We start from the raw sequence: 25,195 nt of genomic DNA, 5'->3' as shown, positions 1-25,195 counted from the left end.
CACACACACACACACACACACACACACACACACACACACACACACACACACACTGTCTGTGCAGCTGTTCTATTTTTAGTTTTCCTACAACATTTTTAAATAGTCTGACTCTCCCCTCCACCAGCCCTGACACACACTCAAACACACTTTGATGTTGTAACTTGCTAATGTACTCAATGTGACAAGCATCCAACTGCACAAATGACAAGAAGATGCTGCTGCCTGCATGTTTCATGCAACACTTCTGGTTGTACAGTATATTCTGTCGTTTCACTGTCCTTTTGAGATCAGACCCAGGGACAGATGCCCAGCCCTCTGGTCATTAACGACACACAATGGCGGTTGAAAGGGAAATCACAGCAGTGCAGCAGATTCAACACATGCAAATATAACTGCAGCACCCAAACATTTTAACATCCCAATGTGGGAACAGACAACAGGGGAACGTTGCGGCATGAGATTCGTCAGACTGTCTCTTGTGTTTGTGTGCGGTGCGTTCACTGACCTAACGGAGACAGAAAAGTCTCCAGGAGCTGATTCGCTCTCCCTCACCAGGAACACTCCAGGGTCCTGCCACTGAAGACGCTTCTCAGCCTCAAGTCTCGACACCCGTCCTGCAAACCACCTACAAACACACACAAGCATGTCTCCTCTTGAGCCGATATATCACAGTATAGTCACGTTGAAAGCTGGCATAAGTATATTTTGGATGAAAAATCAGCTCAGTTATGTATCTCAGTGGTTCCCAACATGGGGGTCAGGACCCTAAATAAGGTCTCAGAATAAATGATGGGTCACAAGCATATATTTTCAGACTTTTCTCAGATTTTTGGCCTGTGATTTACTGAATACTTTCACCTCTTCAGGCCTCCAATGGTAACACTCCAAGCTGGAATTTACAAGTGGACTTAAAGTTTGGGAACCACTGATGGTAGTTAAAGCAATCCACATGTATAATATTATATTTGCAGGAAATAATGTCTGTTTTCTATCCTAAATTGATTTGCTGTATAAAATATGTGGACTCATTTTCTTTTTTTTACGGATAAGGAAGGAGGGAAATGTAGTTCTCTGGCACGTAGCCACGCTTCCCCTGGATCTCTGCTGTGACCCAGCAAGAATCATCCTCCATTTCTGTCACCTATAACACACATGCACAATTATTCTTTCCATGTAGACATGCAATCTTTTTGTTAACTTTCAAAAACCTCTAAATGTGTCAACCTAAACATTTACACACACACACACACACACACACACACACACACACACTTACCTTGATAATGTCCCCTTTCTGAAAACTGATCTCGTCTGCTTCTGATGCTGCGAAAGAGAAGAGAGCCACCGCCTCCATCCTGATCAGTCGGCCACGGAAAACCGTTTCACTTCATGAATGAAGAGACTGAATACAGCTGTGCGATTAGAGCCCTGCAGGGCGATGACACTCTTTTACAGGATGAGATTATCAGTGCGCGTGTGTGTGTGTGGGCAGTCGCTAACATCCTGCTCATTAGTTAATGAGGAGAGTTTTCTCGGCGCGTGTGTCCCCCTGTTCCTCCATGTGACTGAGTTACATAGTGGGTGAACACGTGGAGGTGGTGACCGCCCTCTCCATCTCCATCTCCGATGCCTACCTACTCACTTTAAACTCTGGGGCTTTAACGGATTATTTCCATGAGGGAAATCAGAGACAAGAGAGGTGGGGAAGGACTGAAAATAACCTCAAATAGAATGTGATGCCCTGAAGTGTTTATGATTATAACAAGTCTTTGTAAAGGTTAACCAAGTGCTTCCAGCTGATTCACACGAGTTATCAGCTGACATGATGAGGCCTATGTATGAAACAATGTTTCTCACCAACTACAGCAGTTATGATGACTGGAATCCTGGAATTTAAATTGCATTATTAGATAAACAGTTCTCCATAAGAGTAATGGATTGTGTCTTGAGTTCAACTGAATGGGAAAAAGTCTGATTCAAGAACTGGTGAATAATTCAAAATATGTCCACACAAATTTAGAGGCAGTAGTGGCTGCTTATCAGTCAGTGGGCTTTTGGACCAAAGAAATGACATTAATGTCACAAAGGGTTAGGGTTATTAAACTGCATGTGGTACAACAATGGATTTGTGGACAGGAGCAAATATTAAACTGTTAATTAATGTACAACTGACATTTTTGATTTGTAAGAAATAGCAATACCAGAGTGTAGAAATTCTTTCTTTGAAGTAAAAGTCATATGTCAATATATATGTAAAATACCAAAAGTAAAAGTATTATGCAAAATGGCAGATTTCAAAATAATGTATACTGGATTATAATTATTGATGCATAAATACATAAATACATCACTTCAATGTTGCAACTTGGGGGCTAATTTTAACAAGTATATATACTGCCGGGTTGCTTAACCTATTATAATACATCATCATTTCTTTGTCTAGTATATTTTGTATTAACAATCTGAATCTGGTGGCGCCCCGGTAGCTCACCTGGTAGAACACAGGCCAAGGCTGGTTTGAATCCGACCCACGGCCCGTTGCTGCATAGCATCTCCTCTATACACACCGAAGGCAAAATGCCCCCCAAAAAACTGTAAAAAAATTTAATTATCTGAATCTGCCAATCAACTAAAGTTATCAAATAAATGTAGTAAAGTAAAAAGTACAATATCTCTAAAATGTTCAGTAGCCGTATAAATTAGCATAAAATACAAATACTCCAGTAACACTTGTGTAAATGTACTTAATTACATTTCAGCACTGAGGACGTGCTGATCTGAGAAAGTGTTGGCGAGTGAGGCCGAAGGAAATCAGCCTGGTGCCCTAATGGAGAGTAATGGATGAAATAAAGCAAACATTTAGATTTGGCTCTGTATCTTGGCAGCATGAGACCGGTCGGGTTGTAAGGTCTCAGTTTTAGGCCTGTGCAGAACTCTTATTGATGAGTTGTGACTGACCTCTGCTGGAGGTAAAGAAGAGTGCAACTGCATTCAATCAATGCATCTTAAAAAGCAATAGAGACGCATTACAGCATGAAAAAAACAACAAAGATCAACAACTTCCTGCTTGGTATTTAATGAATTTACAATATTGAATGTTCAAAAATTGACAGCAGACAAAAGGAGAATGTTCATCGCATCAATTTTTGTGAAGTCAAAAATCACAAAGTGAAACATTGAAATTGATCTCAGGTCTCTGTAGCAACAGTACACATGTATAAATCAGGAAAACTCATCTTTTACTTAAGTAGCTAAAATATCACAAAAGTACCCTGAGTTGAGACTGCGTTGTTCATCACTGATAACAAACCACCATAAGGCCGAGTGTGTGTGTGTGTGTGTGTGTGTCAGTAGCAGTCCACTATGACCTCTTGCCCCGGCTGTGTGTCTGGATGAGTGTGAGCGGCACTCGTGGTCAGTATGTCCTTCAGCAGAGAGAGGGGGGAGTTGTGGATGTGGTCGCTGCTTTGAGTAAGGACGTCCAGCCTCTCGTCCAGACCCAGAGACCTCAACGCCTCACACACACTCACACTCCCACTGTCACCTCCCTCGTCTGCTCCTCCGATACCTCTCTCTGCTGCGATGTCACTCCTCTTCATCCCCAGTGTCTTTCTGATCTCCTGCCCCCAGCCTGAGCCAGGCAGTTCACAGGATACCGCTGCCACGGCAGCAGTAGCATCTGGGCAGACTGCGTCTCTGAGTGTCATCAGCACTCGACAGGCTCTCAGACCCACAGGTCTGTCGCAGTCAACCAGACCGCTCAACAGCGCCGAGATGACTCCCAGCTTGACCACGCTGGCCAATGCTGACTCCGCACCCTCTGTGCGAGTGTGAAGAGTGTAGGTCTGTTCAGAGACGACACCATACGAGTGCTGCAGGGCACGAGGTTTGTCTGAACCCTTCCTGTAACCCAGGTGGCCTGAAAATGCTTCGTCCAGCACCAGCTCGGCCAGCTCCAGCGTGTGAACTTTCACCTCCCAGTCCAGATCGGCGCTGCCCTGTGAGAGGACGGAGCGCACGCACTGCTTCAGGAGTGAGGCTGAGGAGGCGGATGGCGATGCAGACGAGGAGCGCGAAGAGAACCAGGAGATGAAGTATTGTACGACAGCCCTCCTGGGGAATCCCTCTGTGTCCTGGGAGAGGATCTCAAGCAGCCGGCTCACTATTTCAGTCTGGAAGGACACAGAGGTTCATCAATAAAAGTCAAGTTCACTTCTAAACACATTGTTCCTCCAGTTTGTATTTCTCTCTTTATCTTTAGAGGTCCTGAACAACAACACGGGTTAGTAGGTTTATTTTGACTGTAAATATACAAAATAATAAAGAAGACAGAAAGAGAAAATAATAACGTTACAAAATTGATAAATAAAAAAATACAAATACACAAATATATGGTCAAACAATTATACAATTTAACTGTAAGAGCGACGTCTTCCCTCTTCCCTCTCTGATTGGAGAAGGTTAGAAAATATTCTGCCACCAATTGATTGCTTATTAATTTTTTCTGAAATCGGGATGTACACAGGTTAATGCAAAGTCTGAAAAAACGACCAAATGCAAGATAAAACAGGTGGCCAGAGGCTCAAGTAGGGGTGGTAATTGATAGGATTTTATTGATACCAATGCCATTATCAATTATGCTTATTGGACCGATTCCCTTGTTGATTCCTGATCAATTTAAATCTACCCAGGTTTTCAGCATCAACGCGGCTGTTTTAACATCCGAGACTGAACACATAGTACTATGTCTGTCTAATAACATTTGAACGGGTTAAAATAAATTACAATAATTTTACAGAAATTTACAGAACTTTTTCATCTTTCTTTGTGAAATGAAGCCATAATTTGGACCGTCTCTACCTCTCCACCAAGTTTCCTGAAGTGTGGACGCAGATTAGAAATACCATGACGAATTCAACGTATGACAACCCAGTATGTGTGGAAAGTTGGACTCAACCAAAACATATTAAATACTGTAACGTGGTCCGAAATGTTGATCCCAGCAGCTTATGTTCAATTATCCAAAAAATCCATGATAACTGGCATCTGATGTACTGTCTTACACCACAGCAAGTCTAGTCTGTTTTTTCAGATTGAAAGTAAAACAATGTCTGCCTACCTCCTCCTCACTGAGTGCTGTCCCCTGCTGCCAGCCATGTGTCAGTGACTTTGCCAGTGCAGAGATGGCGCTGGCTCTCACGTAGCTCTCCGTATCCTGGAGTGCCTCCTTCAGGAGAGGAGTGGTACAGCAGCCGCCCAGCAGCACATGGGACGCATCGCACACCTCCTCGGCTGTTGACACGGAGACACGCACACCTGCCAGGTGTCCCAGAAACTCCACCGTCGAGTCTCTCACCTCCCAGCGCATGTCACACACGCGCTTCTTCACTATCTCCACGAGGTCTAACATACACATACATTTACCTTCAGGGACACATTACTGTGTGTCATAGCCACAAGTGTTTATAGGCTGCTGGTGAACTTTACCTCGTCTGAGCTGGTCTGTTGCAAAGGACAGCTCTGTGGACACACTCGTCCATTTTACTATGGCCTGGAAGGACTTGTGGAGTACCTTAGAAACACAGACAGACACTTCAATGATAGAAAACAACAATGACTTACAGCTTATGTGTATAACCCTCATAAATAGACTCATTGTGACTTTAAATATGGACGAGTCAATGTGGGTGAGACGCTCATGTAACCACACAAACAGTCAAAAAGTGAAAGCATACGCACCCGTCTACCCGTCCTTTACTGAGACGTTAATATCTGAGGTGACACATACATATAGTACACATGTGTGTATTACTTATATAAGGCCACAACTAACAATTATTTGAATCATCGATTAACCAACAGATTCATTTCTTGATGAATGGTTCTTGTCTAACCATCCCAGTTTCTGAGAACCCAACGTACTCGTTTTGTCCGACCAAAACTAAAATAAACAAAAGGTATATACATTTTTTTCAACGATATAAAAACCGGCAAAACAACCAATTCATACATTTTAGATGCTGGAACCAGTGAATGTTTGGAATTTCTCATTATACAGTATCTATAGTCAACTCTACTGTCACAGTGACAACTAAGCAAACTGATGATGTGACTGAAAGCTGCAGAAAAGGCTAGTAAGTGGACCTTTAATTGAGATTATTATGTCATACTACTCACCTTTGTCCACTGGCCAAATGGCTTGTGAATGTTAAAAATTGTACCAGACACTCAATAGATTAACATTGTTTGTTTGTCTACCAGCAACATGCATATTTTAGCAGCATCTGGCCGGTGGATAGTGCTTATTTTGAACCCCGATACCACGGTTCCACTCTCAAATACATTGCTTCTATACATGACAGCATATACACATCAGTATGGAAAAGAAACATCTGCTTACATTGTGTAGAGTAGATGTTTAAAATTACAATAAAGGTTATTTAACTGAAATATTACGTCCTGCTCTTAAAGCTACAAGATTTTATTTTTTAAATACCTTTTAACAGGTTAAGATTAAGAGAATCTGTGAGTGATGGTGTCTTCTTCTAAGTCACTGCTCCCCAGCAGAGGTTGAAAGTTGAAATAAAAACAGAAACACAACTTACAGTGGGATCCGAATCAGGATTGTCCAGATATTGCATCAGAACCGTGAACACTTCACTGATCTTCTCCTTCGCTCCTGAAACACACAAGATGGAGGACACATGCTAGATGTTTCAACCTGAAAAACACTTTTTCACACACACACACAACACATAATGTTCATACACTGCAGCATTTATTTTTGTGTCAGTGCATAATGATATTTTATCTGACTTTCTTCTATTTTGTTTTATTAGATATAATTACTTTTAGACAAATTGGGGCTCTTAGTACCGAGCAAATAACTTAAGATCTTCTTTATTTTTGTGCGACATGTTTCCAATAATTATTTGAGGCGTTTGATTAAATTGTAGTTTTAATTTAATGTCATATGTTATATTGCCATGTTCAGCTAAATTCTGTTACCACTGTGGCTGTCTTTCCAATAAAGTTTTCCTTCAGGCTCAAGTAAAAGTGGTTAGCAAAAGAAAAGAGAACATTATTTCTGTCAGGATCGTCCCACATAAACACACAGTGTTACCTGGGCTGCTGTTGAGAGCCGTCAGAGCCTCGAGGGCACATTTCTGAACTTTGCCACTGCCGATTACATTCCTGCAAACCTCACTGCAACTGGTGGACGAGGAGGAGGAGGAGACGCCGCTGCAGATCCTTAACAGTGACAGAACTGCAGTGACGATTAAATCTGGAGGACAGGGGAGGACGCCGGAAGGCTGGGATGACAAAGAGAGAGAGAGAGAGAGAGAGAGAGAGAGGCAGTGATGTTAGTCTGCTGCACATAAAGAATACAGTCCAGCTCCTCTGGTTGTCTTTGCAGCCTCACCGAGAGTGTGATCCGTGGTGTGTTTGTCAGACAGACACAGATGATGGAGATGCAGGAGGTTTTACACTTCAGCTGCTCTACCACTGAAGACTGATGCTCGTCTGCTGCAGGAACAAAAGTACATCAATGTATAAAAGGTGCTAAACATGCTTTATAATTCTTTATTTCTGTGTGTATCTGTGTGTTTTACCAGTGGTGTTTGTGCCCAGTAGAGTTTGACCAGTTACAATGTGGAGGGGTAGCAGAAGTATTCTCACGGCCCGGGTTGTGTGGACAATATCACTGCTCAGAAACACAGAAGAAGAAAACAGCACCCACGGGTAAATGAATGCATGTTTTCTACTGCTTGAACCACCTGGTATCAGAAGGCTGAGGTTGTACTGAAGACACATTCTCTATGCGAGCGTGAAGTCGTGCTGTGAACTGATGCTTACTGGTGACCTCGGCGAAGAAAAGCGGCTGCAGCATGAATGAGGTCAGCGGGTTTGTTAACGTTCAACATGGCCGACAGAAGACGGCCGACGCGTTGGTCTGGCACACGTTCATCAGCGCCGGAGCTGCTGCAGACAAACAGGGACGCCGTTTATCACTGAATCCGCTCATACACAAAAAAGGGTTTCACTTGATCAATTCAGCTCTACACTAGTACTACTACTACTACTTTTCCCGTGTTGCACTGTTTGTGTTCATATGAGAGAGACGGTCTACCTGCATGCAGCCAGAATGACGTCCATCAGAGGCAACGTGAGCTGACTGCAGCCTGCCGTCACCAGTTCCTCCAGAGAGTCCGCGACTGTGTGGAGCAGCTTGTCCCAGAGAGGAGGCCCGGCCTGGGCCAGGAGCAGGGCCAGCAGTTTGAGGATCTGCAGACTCTGACGGAGCTTTGTGTATTTTTTGGGAACCAACGACACCTTGAGGTACTCTGAGATCGCCGTGACAGCAGCAGTGTACTCTCCGCTGGTATGCGTCCTCCCGTCGTCGTCTTCTTCTTCTTTCTTATCTACGCCGTTACATCCCAGACACGAGACCGGCTGAAAGAAGAGCAGGATGTGGGCGAGCATTTGATTGGCAGCTGAGGCAACGAACAGACTCGTGTCTGTCTGGAGTTGAAGGAGCGGGTCAATGAAATCTGTGAGGAAAATAGATTATATGAATTAAATATTGCGTCCCTCCCTCTTTTATAATATACAACATATTAGGAGAGATGGTATCACTTCCTACATGAAAAGTCACCTGATTGCACAAAGAAACCGAGAGCCTTTGGGTGCTGCAGCATGCTCCGTAAGCCCTGGATCCAGCCGATCCGTAGACAGGGATCCTCCCAGAGTCCAGCTTCTTGCCAGTGCTGTAGGTGGAAGACCTGGTTCAGAACCGAGCGTTCCTGCAGGCGGGAACATCACCAAAGTCAGAATTTGTTTTAACAGTAAAAAAAGTACAAGGTGTCATTAACTCCACCTGAAGCTTTTTGAAGCCGTCCTCAGCGGCAGCCATTAAGCCGGTGAGTCTGAGGGTGAAGGAGAGGACACCGGGGTCTGAAGCGGTGTTGTGAACCACAGTGGATGTGAATTCAAGCAGGCATGGACAGGCCTCCAGCAGAGATCCGCCTTCATGAGGAGAAAAGGTGGACATGAGACAGTGGCACAGATCTAACATCCATCTATCCATCCTCGGTTGGAATAACTCAAGGTAGATCCCCCCTGTTCTCCGCACTCTTTGTGCATTTTCTATGTATCACTTTGCCTTTGGCAGACTTCAAACAGCAGCTTCACTCTAATAGATGCATTTATTTAGGAATATGCACCATGTAAGTATTATATCAAGATAAATAATAACAGCACACCATCCATGTGGCATATTTCACTCACCCACTCCCTACTGACTGACATTCATTCATTATGTTGTGTTAAATAAATGAGTTTATTATTATTTTGTATACCCGTTTATCTCCTGTTATTGTCCCAGTATTAGAACTTGGCTGTGAACCTATTTTATGACATTTTTTAGACAAAATAATATAATAATCTGCAGATCAAAACAATTGTTACTTGCAGCCCTATTTTGGATTATATTGTGCTTTAGTGGTTACATTTTCCAGACAAGTAATCAAATAAATGACTACACATGAAATGCCAGACAGTGACTCAGCCTTATATCTTTGCAGTTACCTGGGTGTAACATATAGCAAAAGTAAAGCCCCTGAAAGCTCCACCTTGAGAGGAAGGAAACCAGAAAGAGAAGCAGGCAGGACTAAGGACAAGATAACGAAACTTTCCCACCAAGTTCGGTACTAACCAGCCTCGGTGAGCCCTGAGAACCAGTCCAACAGTTTCTCCAGGCTGGTGTCATCGGGCAGAGACCTCCCTGGGGCCGCCAGCACCTCACACACACTGGGCAGCAGCGACACACACTCTCTATCCATGGTGCTAACGTGTGTGGATACAACTTTGCAGCTAAAAGTCACACTGAAGCATACATAGCTTATAGTTTAGCTAAACGTCCATCGCGCGTGGCTTCCCTCTTCTTTCAGTGTAAATGTGAGCGTTTACAACTCTACCCCCCCCCTCCCTTGCAGCGCGTCCTTCCCTGTCGAACCAGTTCCGGTGTTACGTTTCCGTCACGTCGTCCATTTTCACAAAATCGCACATGGTGCCGCACCGGTCGAGGACCGTCAGCCTCTTAATTTTTGGGATTTTGCTCCGTAGTGGAGAGAAATCCGTCTCGTAGTACCTGATAAATGCAAGATACGGTGGATATGGTGGACGACCCCGAGTATGACGAGGAGGAGCCCTCGTTCAGCGACCCGGAGGACTTCGAAGATGACATCGAAGATGAGGGTGAGTGCGAGCAGGAAACGCCGCTGCTTTCTGGCCTGTTGCTAACAGTTAGCCACCAGCCGTGATATATGTACTACAAATGCTACAGTGAGAGTTGGCTTGTCACTCCGACTACTGGACTATAATGTTTAAACCTTGAGATGTTATTACCAGGTTATAAAACATATAACGGTACATCGCCATTTTCCTTAACCCACTCTGTTTCATTTCACGGCCGTTGAAGCCTCACCCAGACCTTTCACTGTGGCCTTGTCTGTCATTTTGCGAACTTCCAGTCTGTGGATCGCATGAAGCAGCTGCTAACTTTCACATCAGATAAACGTTGATGCTAACGCAGGGTGCACAATGCCCCTCATGTCTGCAGATAAAATGACACATCAGCAAATCGAGTGATTCCTTAGTGTATTCGTTCACAAAGTTTAAATCAATGAAGTCGTATACAACAGCCATATACCATTGATATCCATTAACGTAGGCTAAACATTAGAAACACCTCTCTAATTAAAGTGACACAATTCACAGCCCCCAATATAACAATACAGTTGGATTAACACCTCTCTAAAACATTAGATGCATTAGTTTAAGACGGGTGCACTTTACAAAAGATGCTGAGAACCTTTTTGTTGCATGTATCTTCTTGTCTCTTCCCTTCTATATATTAAAAGCGCTGATAATCATTCAAATAATCTAAGAAAATTAAGACCGTAGTCTCTCGCGGTTTGGATTGAACGCTATTGGGGCTTTAAGTTGTATTTGTGAGCAAAGTTTAACACAGACTGATCAGATGAGTGACTATCGCTCCAATTTTCCCAACCCCTCTTTCTCTTCAGAGTTCCTGGAGGACATCCTGAAGGATAAGCCCCAGGAGGCTGACGGCATAGACTCTGTGGTGGTGGTGGACAACGTCCCTCAGGTGGGCCCAGAGCGCTTGGAGAAACTCAAGAACGTCATACACAAGATTTTCTCCAAGTTTGGCAAGATCACCACTGAGTTCTATCCAGAGGCTGACGGCTTGACCAAAGGGTATGTGATCTGCTCTATACACTGTTATGGAAGTGTTCTTGCTTTAATGTGTGAAATTAAGATGTAAAATAAAACCCATATCTCATGCAGGTATATCTTCTTGGAGTATGGTGGTCCCTCCCAGGCCCTCGAGGCGGTAAAGAACGCAGATGGATACAAACTCGACAAACAACATACATTTAGAGTCAATCTCTTCACTGACTTTGACAAGTAAGTGCTCAGTGTCTGATAAGAGATGCAGCAAATGTGACAGCAAATGTGTGTGTGAGACAAGTAGAGTAATTCTGTTTGCTTATTTCCCCAGGTACATGAACATCAGTGATGAGTGGGAAACTCCTGAGAAGCAGCTGTTTAAAGATTTTGTGAGTATTTTATTTTCAACAAATACTTCCTTTTACTAATCATAAGTAGGTTATTATGTGGGCTTTTTGTATTTCTTAAATTTAGCAGAAATGGGAGGATTCGCTCCGGAGTAATCCTTTAAAATACGCAACTCGATATCAACAAATTAATATGCCAAAATGTCTGTCTGTTCAGGGAAATATGCGCCATTGGATCGAGGACACAGACTGTCGTGACCAGTACAGTGTGATCTACGAAGCTGGGGAGAGGACCGCCATTTTCGACAACGATGCTAAGGAGCCAATCGTATCTGAGGAGAGAGCAGTAAGTAGTTGGTCTCGCTTTGAACTGCTGCGTTAATAGAGGTTATAATGTAAATCAACAGTACTGGTTGGCTTGCAGACTGATGACATTTTTTTGTATCTTGATGCAGCGCTGGACTGAGACGTACGTGCGCTGGTCTCCTAAAGGCACCTACCTGGCCACCTTCCACCAACGTGGCATTGCATTGTGGGGCGGCGAGAAGTTCAAGCAGATCCAGAGGTTCAGCCATCAGGGCGTGTCCCTCATCGACTTCTCACCGTGTGAGAGGTAATGAACGCTGCTGTTAAGCACTACTAATTGACTCTTTTGTAGGATTAGGCTTCAAGCGTTAATGATGTGAGCTGATGCACCTTTTCAATAAATCAGGCATACAACATGGACCCAAATCTGATTGATCTGCCGATACTGCGCCAAATACTTTACTTTACCAAACTGATGAAATGCATATCTTGACACATTGAAATAACAGCTATAGAAAAGAAAACATGACGAGCTACTTGATCCAAATCCTGGAAGCCCTGGTTCAAAACTATTAAACTCATGCCCGTAGTTTATTAATAATGACCGATGGATAATGTTCAATGAATAGTGCCGTATCTGATGTGTGGTTGTGCTGCCTTCCAGGTATGTGGTGACCTTCAGTCCCCTGATGGACACAAAGGAGGACCCACAGGCCATCATCATCTGGGACATTCTGACCGGACACAAGAAGAGAGGCTTTCACTGCGAGAGCTCTGCACACTGGCCCATATTCAAGTCAGTTTCTCCCTCTCGTCGTCGAAATCTAAATGACTTCAATGTTGCTTTCACGGCTGTCGCTCCTGCAGTGATTTGAATGTAATATAACGGAGCATATTGGTTCCCAGGTGGAGCCACGATGGAAAGTTCTTTGCCAGGATGACCACAGACACGCTGAGCATCTACGAGGCTCCAGTAAGTACAAACAAAGACAACATATAGTTGTATTTGTGAAGTGTGCAGCTATAATTCTTCTGTAATTTTTCTCCTCCTCTTAGTCAATGGGCTTGCTCGACAAGAAGAGTCTCAAGATTTCCGGGATCAAGTAAGAGATGATGCCTTTATGATGCGTTTCTGGTAATTGCTTTAAATTGGGGGAAATACTGACACTAATCTGTGCATTTTGTTCATCTTCAGGGACTTCTCATGGTCTCCTGGTGACAACATCATAGCATTCTGGGTACCCGAGGACAAGGATATCCCAGCCAGAGTGACTCTGATGCAGATACCTACCCGTCAGGAGATCCGCGTCCGCAACCTCTTCAATGTTGTCGACTGCAAACTGCACTGGCAGAGAAACGGAGACTACCTGTGTGTGAAAGTGGACAGGACTCCGAAAGGAACACCGGTAAAGAGAAAGAGGCGAAACTGCTGAGACCTCACTGTAAACCAAATAAAAATCACATGCTAATCTTATTTTTCAACCTTTTTCAGGGCGTCGTCACCAATTTTGAAATCTTTCGCATGAGAGAGAAGCAGGTTCCTGTCGATGTGGTGGAGATGAAGGGTAAGAACATAAAAGTAACAGTCAACGTATTCTTTTTAAAAAATTGTTTCCTGATGCATTGTTCGTTTTGTTTCTGTCTTTGCAGAAAGCATCATAGCGTTTGCATGGGAACCCAACGGCAGCAAGTTCGCTGTACTCCACGGAGAGTCTCCCAGAATCAACGTCTCCTTCTATCATGTCAAAAACAACGGCAAGATCGAGCTCACGAGTGAGTAGATCAGACCTGCGTGCTAACTGTCTTTCTGACTCTGGGTTGCACCGTCTAGGACGCACAGTAAACCGCCACTGACTGTGACACTTGATCCTTTTTTTCTTCAGAGATGTTTGACAAGCAGCAGGCCAACAGCATCTTCTGGAGCCCCCAGGGACAGTTTTTGGTGCTGGCTGGACTCAGGAGGTCAGTTGTGTGTGTGTGTGTGTGTGTGTGTGTGTGTGTGTGTGTGTGTGTATATATGTGTGTGTGTGTGTGTGTATGTGTGTGTGTATGTGTGTGTGTGTGTGTGTGTGTGTGTGTGTGTGTGTGTGTGTTAGTGACAGCAACAAGAAGCCGCTGATGACAAAACTAAATAACTTTTCTGACACCTCGTATGAGAGCTAAGCTCCTCTGATTCTAACTCTGATCTGAGGCTCACAGTATTTTATATATATTTGTCAGTTTTGATGACGTCGTCGTGTGCGAGTGTATAATCTTCTCTTCTCCTGTCTACGTTCAGTATGAATGGAGCTCTCGCCTTTGTGGACACGTCCGACTGCACCATGATGAACATAGCGGAGCACTACATGGCCTCTGATGTGGAGTGGGACCCGACCGGCCGCTACCTCGTCACCTCCGTCTCCTGGTGGAGCCACAAGGTGCGTGCTGCTAAGTGACGCCACAAATACTTGTCTTTTTCATTCCTGCCAGACCAATTCACTGTTGATGGGGGGGGGGCGCGGACATCATAACAACATACTGAACTTGCATCCTTTTCCTCATTAAAGGTGGACAATGCGTACTGGCTGTGGACGTTCCAGGGCCGTCTTCTCCAGAAGAACAGCAAGGATCGCTTCTGTCAGCTGCTCTGGAGACCCAGACCTCCTACCCTGCTCGGCATAGAACAGATCAAGGTACAATTTCATCTTTATATATACACATACTGTATCTATGTGTGTGTGGAGCCAGTGATGACATACTAAATAACTTTTCTGACACCTCGTATGAGAGCTGCACTGCGGCTCCTGATTCTCACTCTGATCTGAGGCTCACATCTACAACGTCCTGTGTATTGGTGCAACGCCTAAGTCATTGTATTTTATGTAATTTACTATCTTTCTACAGTAAATATCCATCTTCCTCTTGCAGATAATCAAGAAGGATCTCAAGAAATACTCAAAGATCTTTGAGCAGAAGGATCGTCTGAGCCAGTCCAAGGCTTCTAAGGTTTGACATGTTTATTTCTATAACTGATCCAGGCTGGTCACTTCTATATCTTAACCTTTTTATCTAATATCTAGAGTTAGTAGAGTCACAACTATCTGTATTATCCCTCTTTAACTAGTTGATATTGTGGAAGAATTTAAGTGTGCTCAAGCACATCAAGTTCTGTTTCAGCCATCTTTGTCTCACGAGGAGATTTAAAGGCTCCTCAAAATCTCTTTGTTGCATAATTGTAGCTTCCATACTAGAGACAAAGGAATCATTTATCAATAAACGCTGCATGGTTACGACCCAGAGCATTGTTCTGTTTTATGATACTGAATGTTTTATGTGTTTGTGAGTAGGAGCTGGTGGACAAGCGGAGGACCATGATGGATGATTACCGTAGCTACAGGGAGACGGCACAGCAGACCCATCTGGATCAGAAGAGCAGCCGCCTCGAGCTCAGGGGAGGTGGGACCTTTTTCACGTGTTGTCCCCCCCCCCCCCAGAGTCTATTTCTGTAAGGAAATCACTGACATTTGTTCTCTGTCCTCCAGGAGTGGACTCTGATGAGCTGGACAGCAATGTGGAAGACTGGGAGGAGGAGACCATTGAGTTTTTTATCAACGAAGAAATCATTCCCCTTGGAGATCTGTAGTCCCCTACGCAGGTAAAATTAACGACCCAGTGACATGACAAATACATTTACCCAGTTTGAATCCTGTATTCCTGTGTTGTTTGTTCATTTGTCATCTGTTATATGACAAATGTATGTCAAAAGAATCTGTGTCAGATCATTTTTTCAACCGTTTCAAATGTCTGTTGACTCATCCTGCATTTACAAAAATTCATCCAATCAAATAAGACTTTGGGCGACCAGCTAGCCACACCTGTCATATAGAACCATTTGTGTATTGTAGGAGCTAACAGATCAATATGGTGGAAAAGGTGTGTTTGGATATTAGCGGGCAGAAGCTTTTTTTTTTTTTTTTTTTCATTTCCGAAACACTCTGACTGAGGTGTAATTAGTTCGAGGGAAACTTTGCCGATTTTCAACCGGCTCCGTTTTAATGCGGTGCTGGCGGTGCCGCAGTTCATGCAGATGAACATCCACCGGATGATGCGCCGTTTGTCTGCATGTACGTCCTGCGCTGCTGTGACACAGAGCCGGTTGAAGAATCTGCAAAGTTTGGCTTTCATCTCTGTGAAGCCCACATCTTCTGTAGCTCCGTTTCACGCTATACGCCTAAACACCTTTTATCGGTCCGTTCAAATGCAAAGGATTTCTTTAAATCCTTCTGTAAACTTTCTTTCTGTTTCACTGTGGACTACATGGCAGTACAGAAGCTAGAGACGCTCTAACTTCTGTTTCACTGGGCTTCAAGAATTAGAGGAAAAATGTTTGACGTCAGTATCTTTATTAGATTTATTCAATGGAAACCTGCTGCCTTTTATAACGGATCTCATCTGCTGAACTTGATGACTGAAAGTTCTTGTTTTGTGTACTCAAACAAAAACGTGGACAAAATGAATCAACATCGGGGGGGAAATTAGGGACGTCTGCTAATGAGTTCAACCTTTAAGACTGATGACCACTGTGGGCGTATGTTTCCCTCTGTCCCCGTTTATGTAGATAACAAACAGTTTAATTCTTAATCTGTATTCTCTCCCTCTCCCTCTCCCTCTCTTTCAGTCCATCCGTTGTTGTGTGGAAGGAGGAGAGAGGAACTGCGTCATTGATTGGAGGACGACGACCACGCTGTGAATTTTGGGGTTCAAGAACCTTAACATTCATATTTAGTGACATCATCAAAGCACGCCTTGCGGATCAACAGCCACATCCCTGGACAAGAGAGGATACTTTGTATTTAATATTTTCTCTTTGTCTCACACCATCTTTTTTTTTATTTTTTTTTCCTGTGGAACTTGGTATTTAGTAATACTGTCTCCTTTTTTTTTTCTATTCATCGATTGGAATAACTTGCTCTCTAACCTCAGCCCCGTCTCTCATCGGACCTTCTTTTTACAGGGGTTGTGTTATGAACTAGCCTCACCATGCAAGTGTGTTATCAGAGGGCCATACCAGTGTGGGGTGATGGTGTTGTGGCTAAACGAGCAGCCTTTGTTATAAATGTGCTGATGTGGCACTATAGTGGCCTGTATCCTCCTCCTTTCAGATTAGGCTTTCACACAGGGAGGGGGTGCGCAGTGGGAATAACTTTAAATAAACATTCAAACACAATGATACCTGACTGTCTCACTGTTTGGTTCTTCATTGAAGAGGGCATCGTCTGTGCTCTCTTCCTGTTCAGCTTGAGTGACATGAACAACCATTTTGATGATAAGTTGAAGTCATTTATGAACCAAAAAAGAAACACGTACTCTGGTTCCAGCCTCTCAAATGTGAGGATGTTTTAAATCACTTTCAATGAGTTATCTTCAAGCTTTGGACTGTTGTTCGTACAAAACAAGCTATTTTAAGACATCACCTCAAGCTCCAGAAAGCTGATGGGCATTTCAAAGTACAGTCAACAGATCTCACTGATGGATGTGTATTAGTTCCACCCTGTGTACAGTTCTGAACACATCTATTGAGCATTCAATACATCTGCCACATTACCAGTTTACAAATTTAAGATAACTATAAACCTTTTATTGTTTCACATTTGATAAACCGATAACTGTCCTCAGAAGCTGCAGTTTGAAGCTCAGCTGGGTATCATCTGATACTGAGGTCACTGCATCTGAGGTTTAAGAAACTACTTTTTTTTTATTGTGCTTAAGGTGAAATTTCTTCATGATCAGATGATTTTCTTATTTCTAAATGTCGTAGTTCAAAATATTCTAAGTCCAGGTCCTTCACTGCTTCATATCTACTCTGTACTTTGTGGTTATGAAAGATTTTATGTAGCCATTATCATGGCTTTCTCTTTACTCTTCTGGATAGCCGGTCTGTCATTGCAAAGACTTTTGTTGGGAAGTTTTCCAGCAGGTTACTTTGACCAATGTCCATAATTACGGTGCAGTTCTATATCCAACATGTTGCCTCACAGTTTTCAGGATATACAGAGAACAGCTAGTTCTTGATGTGCCAGCACAGTGTTGTTCCACTCCATGTTAACTCTATAGGCTGCAGAGATCTTTTACCTCATTAACCTACGTAAAGACCTAATGTATGTACAGATGTTCACTGTGATGTTCAACACGAGGAACAGAACAGTCAACTAACATCTTATCTATAGAAGACTTGACTTAACAGGTAGGAACGTCGTGTAAAACTGATGTTCTCAAATGTACCTTCTTACACAACATCTGATCATTAATCAAGTTTAAAGATGCTGCAACATTTGATGTCACCTCAAATCTACAACAGGCCTCTTTATTTGAATTAACTTAGAGGTGTTAGGTGTTAAACCTCAATACTTACAATTCATTTAGCATTTAGCACCTTTCACATAATATACGAGGGCTGTGTTTCACTCAATATCAGCCAGCCTTTATCGTTGATTATGCTTGTTTGTTTCTGGTTTGTAAAAATGTCACCACAGGCTCTTACGTACTCTTGTTAGCGTTCCGCACCGCCTGTTTCAAATTATAAGCCTCAGATGAATCGATGCCTGAATGGTTGTTTTGTAAAATTCACCCGACTGTGTTTCGACATGTTCGAGGCAGTCACCTGGAGAGCGTATATGTGCAGGATATGATGATGGTATTTCATTTCAGTTTAGTGCAGTGTAATTTGTTCCATTTTGATTGTTATTGGTTTAACCGAACCACTCAACCAAAGTTAAATTAGGGATGCTGCTTGGTGTTGCCTTGGTAACCAGGCAGCTGATACAATGTTGCATTGTGCATCATGTTCATTGTGTACACATTCTTTATGAAGAGCTTTTAACTGTAAATCATTTTTTAATTTATTGTTCATAAATGATGTACTATTGCTTTATAGATCAGCTACATGTCTCTGAGGAGAACAGGTTTGGCAGTGTTTATCCTCACACACTATTTTAAAGTGTTTGTATAATTCCTTTGTTACTTTATAAGGAACTACATCTTTTAGCTGTTCCACAAAGCAGAAGAAAAACATTTGGCCATGCTGCTTTCAGCCATTACTCTCCTAGAGGGGTTGAGAGGAGCTGAAAATATTGATATTCTTAAATGTTAACTCAGAGTAGTAGAAGTAGAAAGTACCATAGTACCAATACAGTATTTGAGTAGATGTACTTAGTTATGTTCCACCATTGTCAGTGAACCCCCAGTATGCGTTTTGTCAGTTAGAGCCACTGAAGGATTGATCTGGTATCACACAGCTTCTGTCAATAATATCCAGTTTTTGTATTTTATAATCAGTGTGTCGTTGCCTCCATGAATTCCACCGTAAAAAAGGAACACGAGTCTGAGTTACATTTCCTGTTTCTTTCAGTTGTAGCTGGCAAGCAGGAAGTGTGTCCTTCCGCGATAGATGGCCACCGTGGAGCTGAGATAACCTGTTCCACGTTCCCCCACCAATCGCGGCTCTGGATCGGGTATAACCATGGGAACATGGCGTGGTCTACGAGTGGCGTTCATCCTGGTGTCTTTGTTTATGATCCTGCTGATCATCGTCTGCTGGGACGACGTCGGAGGCTTCAACCTCTACCCGCTGCAGGAGCCCAAACACATGTCGCCTCACCCTCGGACGACTGCTGGGCCCTCGCACTCTACGTACACCAGCAGAGCCCAGACCAGTACTTCCTCCGCCATCCCCACTACTGCTCAAAGTACAACACTGGTGCTTGAGGAGACGGGGGGAGCGGCTGGGGCGCACACAGAGGAGGAGGGGAAGGACAAACAAGTACAGAGGAAGGAGGAAACAAGGGAGGATGAGGAGGAGAAGGAGAGAAGTCATAATGCTGAGGACGATAGGGAACAGGAGGCGAGGAAGCAGAGGATCGTGGATGTGTGTTCAGGACAGGACGCTGTTGAATTCCCCGGAAGGACTCGGGCGTTTGAGCAGATCCCAAACGGGGAGCTGGATCACCTTATAGTGGATGACACCCACCAGATTATCTACTGCTACGTCCCCAAGGTACAGCTGTCTTTTTTGTGTGTGTGTGTGTGAACATAAGGGTGGTGGGTTAGTTCACTTTGTTTGGATCTAAGTGTGAGAAAAATAGCAAGAAAGACAAAAAAACATCTTAAAATCACAGTTCTTCATTTCTCTAGCGTTTGTCAACATTCACAAACACGTGTTCGTGTGCCCTCTTGTCTTTTTCGAATGCCTCGTCTTTCCCTTTTCTTTCCCTCCATCGTTGTTCTCCGTTCAGGTGGCGTGCACCAACTGGAAGCGAGTGATGGTGGTCCTGTCTCAGTCTCTGATCTCGCCCTCCTCAGGAAAACCTTACACTGACCCAGAGGCTGTACCTCCTCACCTCGTGCACAACCCCTCTCTCCACCTCACTTTTGCCAAGTATGACACACACACACACACACACACTCCCTGATAATGCTACATTGTGGACGACAGATCTGTGTTGAAATCGGCAGGAGAAGAGCTAGTTTGGGTTAGCCAAGCACACTCACAAAGACAACAAAGTAAAATCTACCAATAAATCAGAGTGTCTATCCAGAACTTAAGAAACTTAAGCAGACTCAGTTTGTAAGTCACTGTACGATTTGTCTCTTTAGTAATTCTGTCTCCACTTGTTTTCAAAGAGGCGTTAATTAATGAAAAGTTCCACGGTGTTCCTTTTTCAGACAGCTCTACGGAAACACTTAATTATTCAGTATAACCGTTTGAGGAACTACACGAGAGCTGAAGGAGTTATTCACTGAGTTGACTCTTGGAAGAGGGGAGTGGAAAAGACGGGCGGGGGGGTTGATGCTGCAGCACAGACAGACCTTTCTCTGTCTCTCAGGAGCTGTCTGTGTTTGGATATATATCTGAACATATGTTTTTTTCTATCTGCACTGATATACAAGACACCTTTTTGTCCCCTTAAGGACTGATCAGGCTTTGTTTTCAAGTCACTTAGTGGCCAAATGTTTTTAGTATTGCATGGGACTAAGCAGCTAACCCTCAAAAAGCGTTACAATCAGGACAAAACTAAAGATCTGCTCTCATGGTGTTGTGTGCTGTTTGTGTCTCTTGCCAGGTTTTGGCCCCATTATGGTTCTCTGTCCCGCCACCTGATGGCACTCAAGCTCCAGCACTACACCAAGTTTCTTTTTGTACGAGACCCTTTTGTGCGTCTTATCTCGGCCTTCGGGAACAAGTTTGAAAGGTGTGTGTCAGATAGAGCGGGTTACATGGGTGTGTAAGTGTTTGATTTAAGGGTGAGGAATGGGCTACACTGTTGATTCAACTGCAGTCCTATCATTCTTGAATTGGGTGAATTTGTGTTTGTTTTTAAGGCCCAACGAGGACTTCTACAAGCAGTTTGGCTCTGTCATGCTGCGTCGTTATGCTAACGTGTCAGGCGGTTTGCCAGAGACAGCGGCGGAGGCGTTTGCAGCGGGAATCAAGCCGACATTTCAGCAGTTTATCACATACCTGCTGGATGCAGAGACCGAGAGGGAGAGTATCTTCAACGAACACTGGCAGCAGGTACTTGTCTCACACAGCAGTGAAAGGCTCCACTTGATACAGTTTGACATTATTTCTCAGATGGTTGGATGCCGTGAGGTTACTCTGCATACTTACCCCCCCCTGTTGTTCATATTCAACTTCTACATCATTTTTTAAAGGCAGGGTTAATTTATATTTTTGTTGAAATTCTCATTACATCCTGACAGCAATAAAAGAATCATATAAAGATCTGGTATCTGTGGCCGTCGCAGGATTGTAATAAGCCGGTCCAATCAATTTGGCACTAATTAAATTATTGTTTACGTTCATTATGATCATTTTGGGGGAGTGGCTTTGGAAGTTGACCTGAAGGGACGTGATATCAGTGTTGCCGACTTGGCGACTTTCTTGCTAGGTTTAGCAACTATTGGAGCTAGTGCTTCTAACTACCTTCATTGGAAAAGAGTTAGGGCTCGGTTTTTCTGTTGGATTGTTTTTTTTAAAATCTAGCATACTCTTGCTAGTTTCTCAAGATTGCCAACCCTAGCTTTAAAAGACCATACCAGTATAACATGGATTTCTTGCCCTTACCTATCATCTCTGCCATTCGCACTTTGTTTCAGGTATTACAAACAGACGCACAAACGGACGCAGCTATAAAATTGTACGCCTGCTTTTTGTGTGTTTCAGGTGTACCGTCTGTGCCATCCATGCCAGGTGAAGTATGACTTCATTGGGCGACTAGAAACCCTGGAAACAGACGCGAAGCACCTGCTGAAGCTTCTGGAGGTGGATCAGCTGCTACGCTTCCCTTCAGGGGCTCGAAACCGCACTGCAGCCAGCTGGGAAAGAGACTGGTTTGCACAGATTCCCATAACAATGAGGAGAGAACTGTACAAGCTGTATGAACCAGACTTTGAGTTGTTTGGCTATCCCAAACCTGACAGCACGCTCCACCAGTAGACCACGCCGAACCAAAGGACCTTCTTACAAGCTGCGTTATCCCAGTCTGGTTTCCCCATGTAAAGGCACTTTGAATAGTATTTCGGTAAGTCATTGGGAAAGAACTGTTGACTGACATCTCCGTGAAGGGAAATGTCTGGCAGAGAAATAAAGTGTTTTTGTATATGTGACTTTATTTTTACTGTGTATGTGGAAGAAATATTCAAGTGGCAATACCACTATGTAAAAATAGTTAATCGTAAGTAAGGTCTGTTTAATAGTCCAGGGAGTACCACGCAACAGTTGTATATGTCTTCTGTAGCTGTGGAGGACCGTTATCAACTGTAGGCTTTAAAAATACTAATTTCTAACAAAAAATCAAGAGACTTCTTAATTTTAAGTAAAGGTTAAACCAACTGTTGGCATATAGTTTGAAAGATGTGGGTGTTTACCAGGCATTGAAGGTCTAATGAAAAGATGCTACTGCTACATTATGGGTATAAGGATCCAGCATTTTTGCAGCTTGATACATACTAGATATCAGGGTATCCTCTACTGCTTTGATTTTTACCATTCGAAATTCAATCTATAGGTGAGTCTTCCAAATGTATGAAAGTATTGGAGTGCATCCTAAAGTAAAAGGAGGCTATAGTAGTATTTTCACCAAAAAGTACTCAAGTATCAATAGTAAAAGTACTTAATATGTAGAATGACGCCTTACAGAGTGTAAAATTATATTAAAGTACAAAATTCGCCTCTAAATTGTAGTGGAGTATGAGTATCCATACAAGGAAGAAAGGGTTGTACTCAGAAATATAGAAGTGTAAAGTCTAGTTCCATAAAATGGAAATACTCAGGCAAAGAACAAGTACCTCAAATTTGTACCTCAAATTTTGCACAGTACTTGAGTAAACGTACTTCGCTGCATTACACCAGTGCTGTAGGGAGTGTATAGACAGAGAGTGAACGACAAACAATCACGCCCTCCACTACTTTCTATTGCACAAAAAGCCGCTGTTGTTGCGTTCACAACTGTCCTGCTGTCTGTTTCCACGTGTTCCAGCCTTTTCTACAGCCCCTCCCCTTCTGTTCCAAACCTCTCCTCCCATTGGCCGAGCCTCCTGTCACTCCGCAAGGGGGGCGTTGTTGGACACCACCCTCCTCGTTGCTTGACAGTTCTGTCCCGACGTCACCGGTTCCGTCCCAACACGGAAATAAATTATGTCCAACGGCTGCGTTGCTGTTATTATGGATTTAAAGCGGCACTGCTAAGCGTAGCTTTCGCCGTGTTTAAGGACTACGCGCGCGGCTTGTTTGCGATGTTAAACGGCCGGTGCGGACTAACTTTGTGACAGATGGACGCCCGCGCTGGAAATGGAGAGAGAGTTCGACCTCTGTTGTTAGTTCAATAGAGCTCCGTTTGTTCAGAGCCATGAAACAAAGAGTGTTGGGGGTCATGGGGGCTCTGGGACGCCTGCTGCTGTCTCTCCTCCTGCTGTCCTGGGACGGCAAGCTGTTTCAGGTATAAAGTTTGTCACGTTAAACTGTGCGTGGGGTGTTCCTGTTGTTGTTGTTAATACTGATTGGGTCTTGCTATTTATGCGCAGCACGGACCGCAACTGGCATCCCACTGCGCTTCTGTGTCTATTTCAGGCTCGAGTAAAGTTGCCGTGATATGATGATAGGACGTTGAGTGCAAGTTGCCTGAAGAAAGTTAATACTGCCTCTCTCTATGTATGTGTGTGTGTGTGTGTGTGTTTGCGCGTGCGTGCATGCATTGAGCGTCTCTGTGCACGTCTTCTTGACTCAAGAGTTCAGTTGTGCGTTGCCAGTTGCCACCCGTTGGTGGGTAAATATGGGAGTGGTGAACACACACATGTTCTCAGCATTGAGTATAAGTGTAGGTATTGGGAGGAGGGGGGAAGGATAAGGATATCCTGCTATATGAGGAACACGGTATAATTATGAGAGCTGAGCTGGACTGTCAACCCACTGACACATCCACAGACGTCCACACACAAGCTCTAGTCCAGCTATGATGAAATCTCAGATACATGACATGACACCTGGCTTAAAGTCTCTCTCTCTCTTTCTCTCTTTCTTCCTGGTGGCCCATCAGGTTGGAGGGGTCAGATCTGTCACCCTCCCAGAATCCCTCCTGTTCGTCTCCACAATGGACGGTAGTCTGCATGCTGTCTCCAAACAGTCAGGAGACATCAAGTGGACCCTCAGAGAAGGTTCATTACACATAGACGTCAGTACTGTTTCATGAATTTCTAATTCTATTCTAACATATTTCTCATTAAATCTTTCTTTGATTTCATTCAGACCCCATTATTCAAGTACCTGTCTACCTCACAGAGTGAGTAACACACAAATACATGCAAGTACTCATACAAATATAGGACTGAGTGTTTTTTTTTGTGATTAGCAAAGTATTGAATGCTGTCATGTAACAAAAGTAGGAAGATTTGTAGTCTTGTGTACTTATTCTTGGATTAGATAGTTCCTTTACATTATTTTATTCACGCTTGTACAGCTGCATTTTTTATTTTTTTTAGACAAAATGTTTTGACTCAAACAAAGGTATTTGAAACGTACTGGATAAAGTATTGGTGCCAAAAGAGGTAAAAGGAATTTAAATATATTTCAAATAATCACTGGACTGCTGTCTGAATGTTCTTTTTCGTAGGCCGGGTTTTCTCCCAGACCCCAATGATGGCAGTTTGTATGTCCTGGGCGGCAAACACAAGGAAGGCCTGATGGTAAACAATGCAGTGTGCGTGTGCGTGTGTGTGTGTGTGTGTGTGTGTGTGTGTGTGTGTGTGTGTGTGTG

At 43.5% G+C, this 25,195-nt stretch overlaps 5 protein-coding genes and 2 non-coding genes across 8 annotated transcripts in view; 5 read left to right on the top strand and 2 right to left on the bottom strand.

The window, feature by feature from the left end:
• Positions 1–1,503, bottom strand: part of LOC116391994 (GRB2-related adapter protein-like) — a 5,584-nt gene extending 4,081 nt beyond the window's left edge. Inside the window, exons 1-3 of the mRNA XM_031863071.1 lie at positions 1,277–1,503; positions 1,044–1,141; positions 506–625 (exon numbers count right to left, since the gene is read on the bottom strand). Of these exons, the coding sequence (XP_031718931.1) occupies positions 506–625; positions 1,044–1,141; positions 1,277–1,354 (296 nt within the window). The 5' untranslated portion in view covers positions 1,355–1,503. The remainder of the gene's footprint in view (positions 1–505; positions 626–1,043; positions 1,142–1,276) is intronic.
• A 1,564-nt stretch (positions 1,504–3,067) lies between these two features.
• brat1 (BRCA1-associated ATM activator 1) lies at positions 3,068–9,989 on the bottom strand. 2 transcript variants are annotated; one of them, XM_031863053.1, is made up of 12 exons: positions 9,716–9,989; positions 8,879–9,027; positions 8,657–8,804; positions 8,132–8,552; positions 7,858–7,983; positions 7,614–7,705; positions 7,424–7,527; positions 7,124–7,313; positions 6,606–6,679; positions 5,488–5,572; positions 5,120–5,403; positions 3,068–4,172 (listed from the first exon to the last, which is right to left on the bottom strand). In XM_031863053.1, exons 1-12 carry the CDS (start codon positions 9,840–9,842, stop codon positions 3,348–3,350), a joined length of 2,625 nt encoding a protein of 874 aa, XP_031718913.1. In that variant the 5' UTR covers positions 9,843–9,989; the 3' UTR covers positions 3,068–3,347. The 2 variants fall into 2 exon arrangements, with proteins under 2 accessions (XP_031718913.1, XP_031718914.1); XM_031863054.1 differs by having other exon boundaries at positions 7,858–7,980.
• A 40-nt stretch (positions 9,990–10,029) lies between these two features.
• On the top strand, positions 10,030–17,117 carry eif3ba (eukaryotic translation initiation factor 3, subunit Ba). The gene is made up of 19 exons (XM_031863062.1): positions 10,030–10,257; positions 11,088–11,280; positions 11,371–11,490; positions 11,585–11,642; positions 11,818–11,946; positions 12,056–12,213; positions 12,571–12,702; positions 12,813–12,879; positions 12,963–13,009; positions 13,102–13,312; positions 13,399–13,471; positions 13,557–13,679; positions 13,790–13,868; positions 14,185–14,323; positions 14,453–14,578; positions 14,814–14,891; positions 15,233–15,341; positions 15,428–15,540; positions 16,564–17,117. Exons 1-18 carry the CDS (start codon positions 10,158–10,160, stop codon positions 15,526–15,528), a joined length of 2,043 nt encoding a protein of 680 aa, XP_031718922.1. The 5' UTR covers positions 10,030–10,157; the 3' UTR covers positions 15,529–15,540; positions 16,564–17,117.
• LOC116392193 (small nucleolar RNA SNORD60) lies at positions 14,017–14,101 on the top strand. Its single transcript, XR_004213319.1, has one exon. It is a non-coding gene; the product is annotated as a small nucleolar RNA SNORD60 (small nucleolar RNA).
• Positions 14,628–14,715, top strand: LOC116392192 (small nucleolar RNA SNORD60). The gene has a single exon (XR_004213318.1). It is a non-coding gene; the product is annotated as a small nucleolar RNA SNORD60 (small nucleolar RNA).
• A 2,188-nt stretch (positions 17,118–19,305) lies between the features above and the next one.
• LOC116391991 (carbohydrate sulfotransferase 12) lies at positions 19,306–23,353 on the top strand. Its single transcript, XM_031863069.1, has 5 exons — positions 19,306–19,938; positions 20,177–20,319; positions 21,005–21,133; positions 21,264–21,456; positions 22,108–23,353. The coding sequence occupies exons 1-5, from the start codon at positions 19,405–19,407 to the stop codon at positions 22,378–22,380; spliced, it is 1,272 nt and encodes a 423-aa protein (XP_031718929.1). The 5' UTR covers positions 19,306–19,404; the 3' UTR covers positions 22,381–23,353.
• Positions 23,354–23,362: 9 nt separating this feature from the next.
• Positions 23,363–25,195, top strand: part of ern2 (endoplasmic reticulum to nucleus signaling 2) — a 13,226-nt gene continuing 11,393 nt past the window's right edge. Inside the window, exons 1-4 of the mRNA XM_031863050.1 lie at positions 23,363–23,881; positions 24,479–24,596; positions 24,688–24,721; positions 25,052–25,124. Of these exons, the coding sequence (XP_031718910.1) occupies positions 23,792–23,881; positions 24,479–24,596; positions 24,688–24,721; positions 25,052–25,124 (315 nt within the window). The 5' untranslated portion in view covers positions 23,363–23,791. The remainder of the gene's footprint in view (positions 23,882–24,478; positions 24,597–24,687; positions 24,722–25,051; positions 25,125–25,195) is intronic.

The sequence above is a fragment of the Anarrhichthys ocellatus genome, unplaced genomic scaffold, assembly GCF_004355925.1.
Source record: "Anarrhichthys ocellatus isolate YVR2014 unplaced genomic scaffold, GSC_Weel_1.0 scaffold28, whole genome shotgun sequence".
In the NCBI taxonomy this organism is placed as follows: Eukaryota; Metazoa; Chordata; class Actinopteri; order Perciformes; family Anarhichadidae; genus Anarrhichthys; species Anarrhichthys ocellatus.
Note: the sequence above shows the minus strand (reverse complement) of the source record. Positions and strands in the feature narration are given on the sequence as shown.

Coding starts and splice junctions, on each gene's coding strand:
- eif3ba (XM_031863062.1), top strand. CDS start 10,158: ATGCAAGATACGGTGGATATGGTGGACGACCCCGAGTATGACGAGGAG. Junction 13,010..13,101: donor CTCAAGATTTCCGGGATCAA/GTAAGAGATGAT, acceptor GTTCATCTTCAG/GGACTTCTCATGGTCTCCTG. Junction 15,342..15,427: donor CCGCCTCGAGCTCAGGGGAG/GTGGGACCTTTT, acceptor TCTGTCCTCCAG/GAGTGGACTCTGATGAGCTG.
- LOC116391991 (XM_031863069.1), top strand. CDS start 19,405: ATGGGAACATGGCGTGGTCTACGAGTGGCGTTCATCCTGGTGTCTTTG. Junction 20,320..21,004: donor CTCCACCTCACTTTTGCCAA/GTATGACACACA, acceptor GTCTCTTGCCAG/GTTTTGGCCCCATTATGGTT. Junction 21,457..22,107: donor TCAACGAACACTGGCAGCAG/GTACTTGTCTCA, acceptor TGTGTGTTTCAG/GTGTACCGTCTGTGCCATCC.
- brat1 (XM_031863053.1), bottom strand. CDS start 9,842: ATGGATAGAGAGTGTGTGTCGCTGCTGCCCAGTGTGTGTGAGGTGCTG. Junction 9,028..9,715: donor CTCAGGGCTCACCGAGGCTG/GTTAGTACCGAA, acceptor CTCCTCATGAAG/GCGGATCTCTGCTGGAGGCC. Junction 7,528..7,613: donor ACTGGGCACAAACACCACTG/GTAAAACACACA, acceptor TTGTTCCTGCAG/CAGACGAGCATCAGTCTTCA.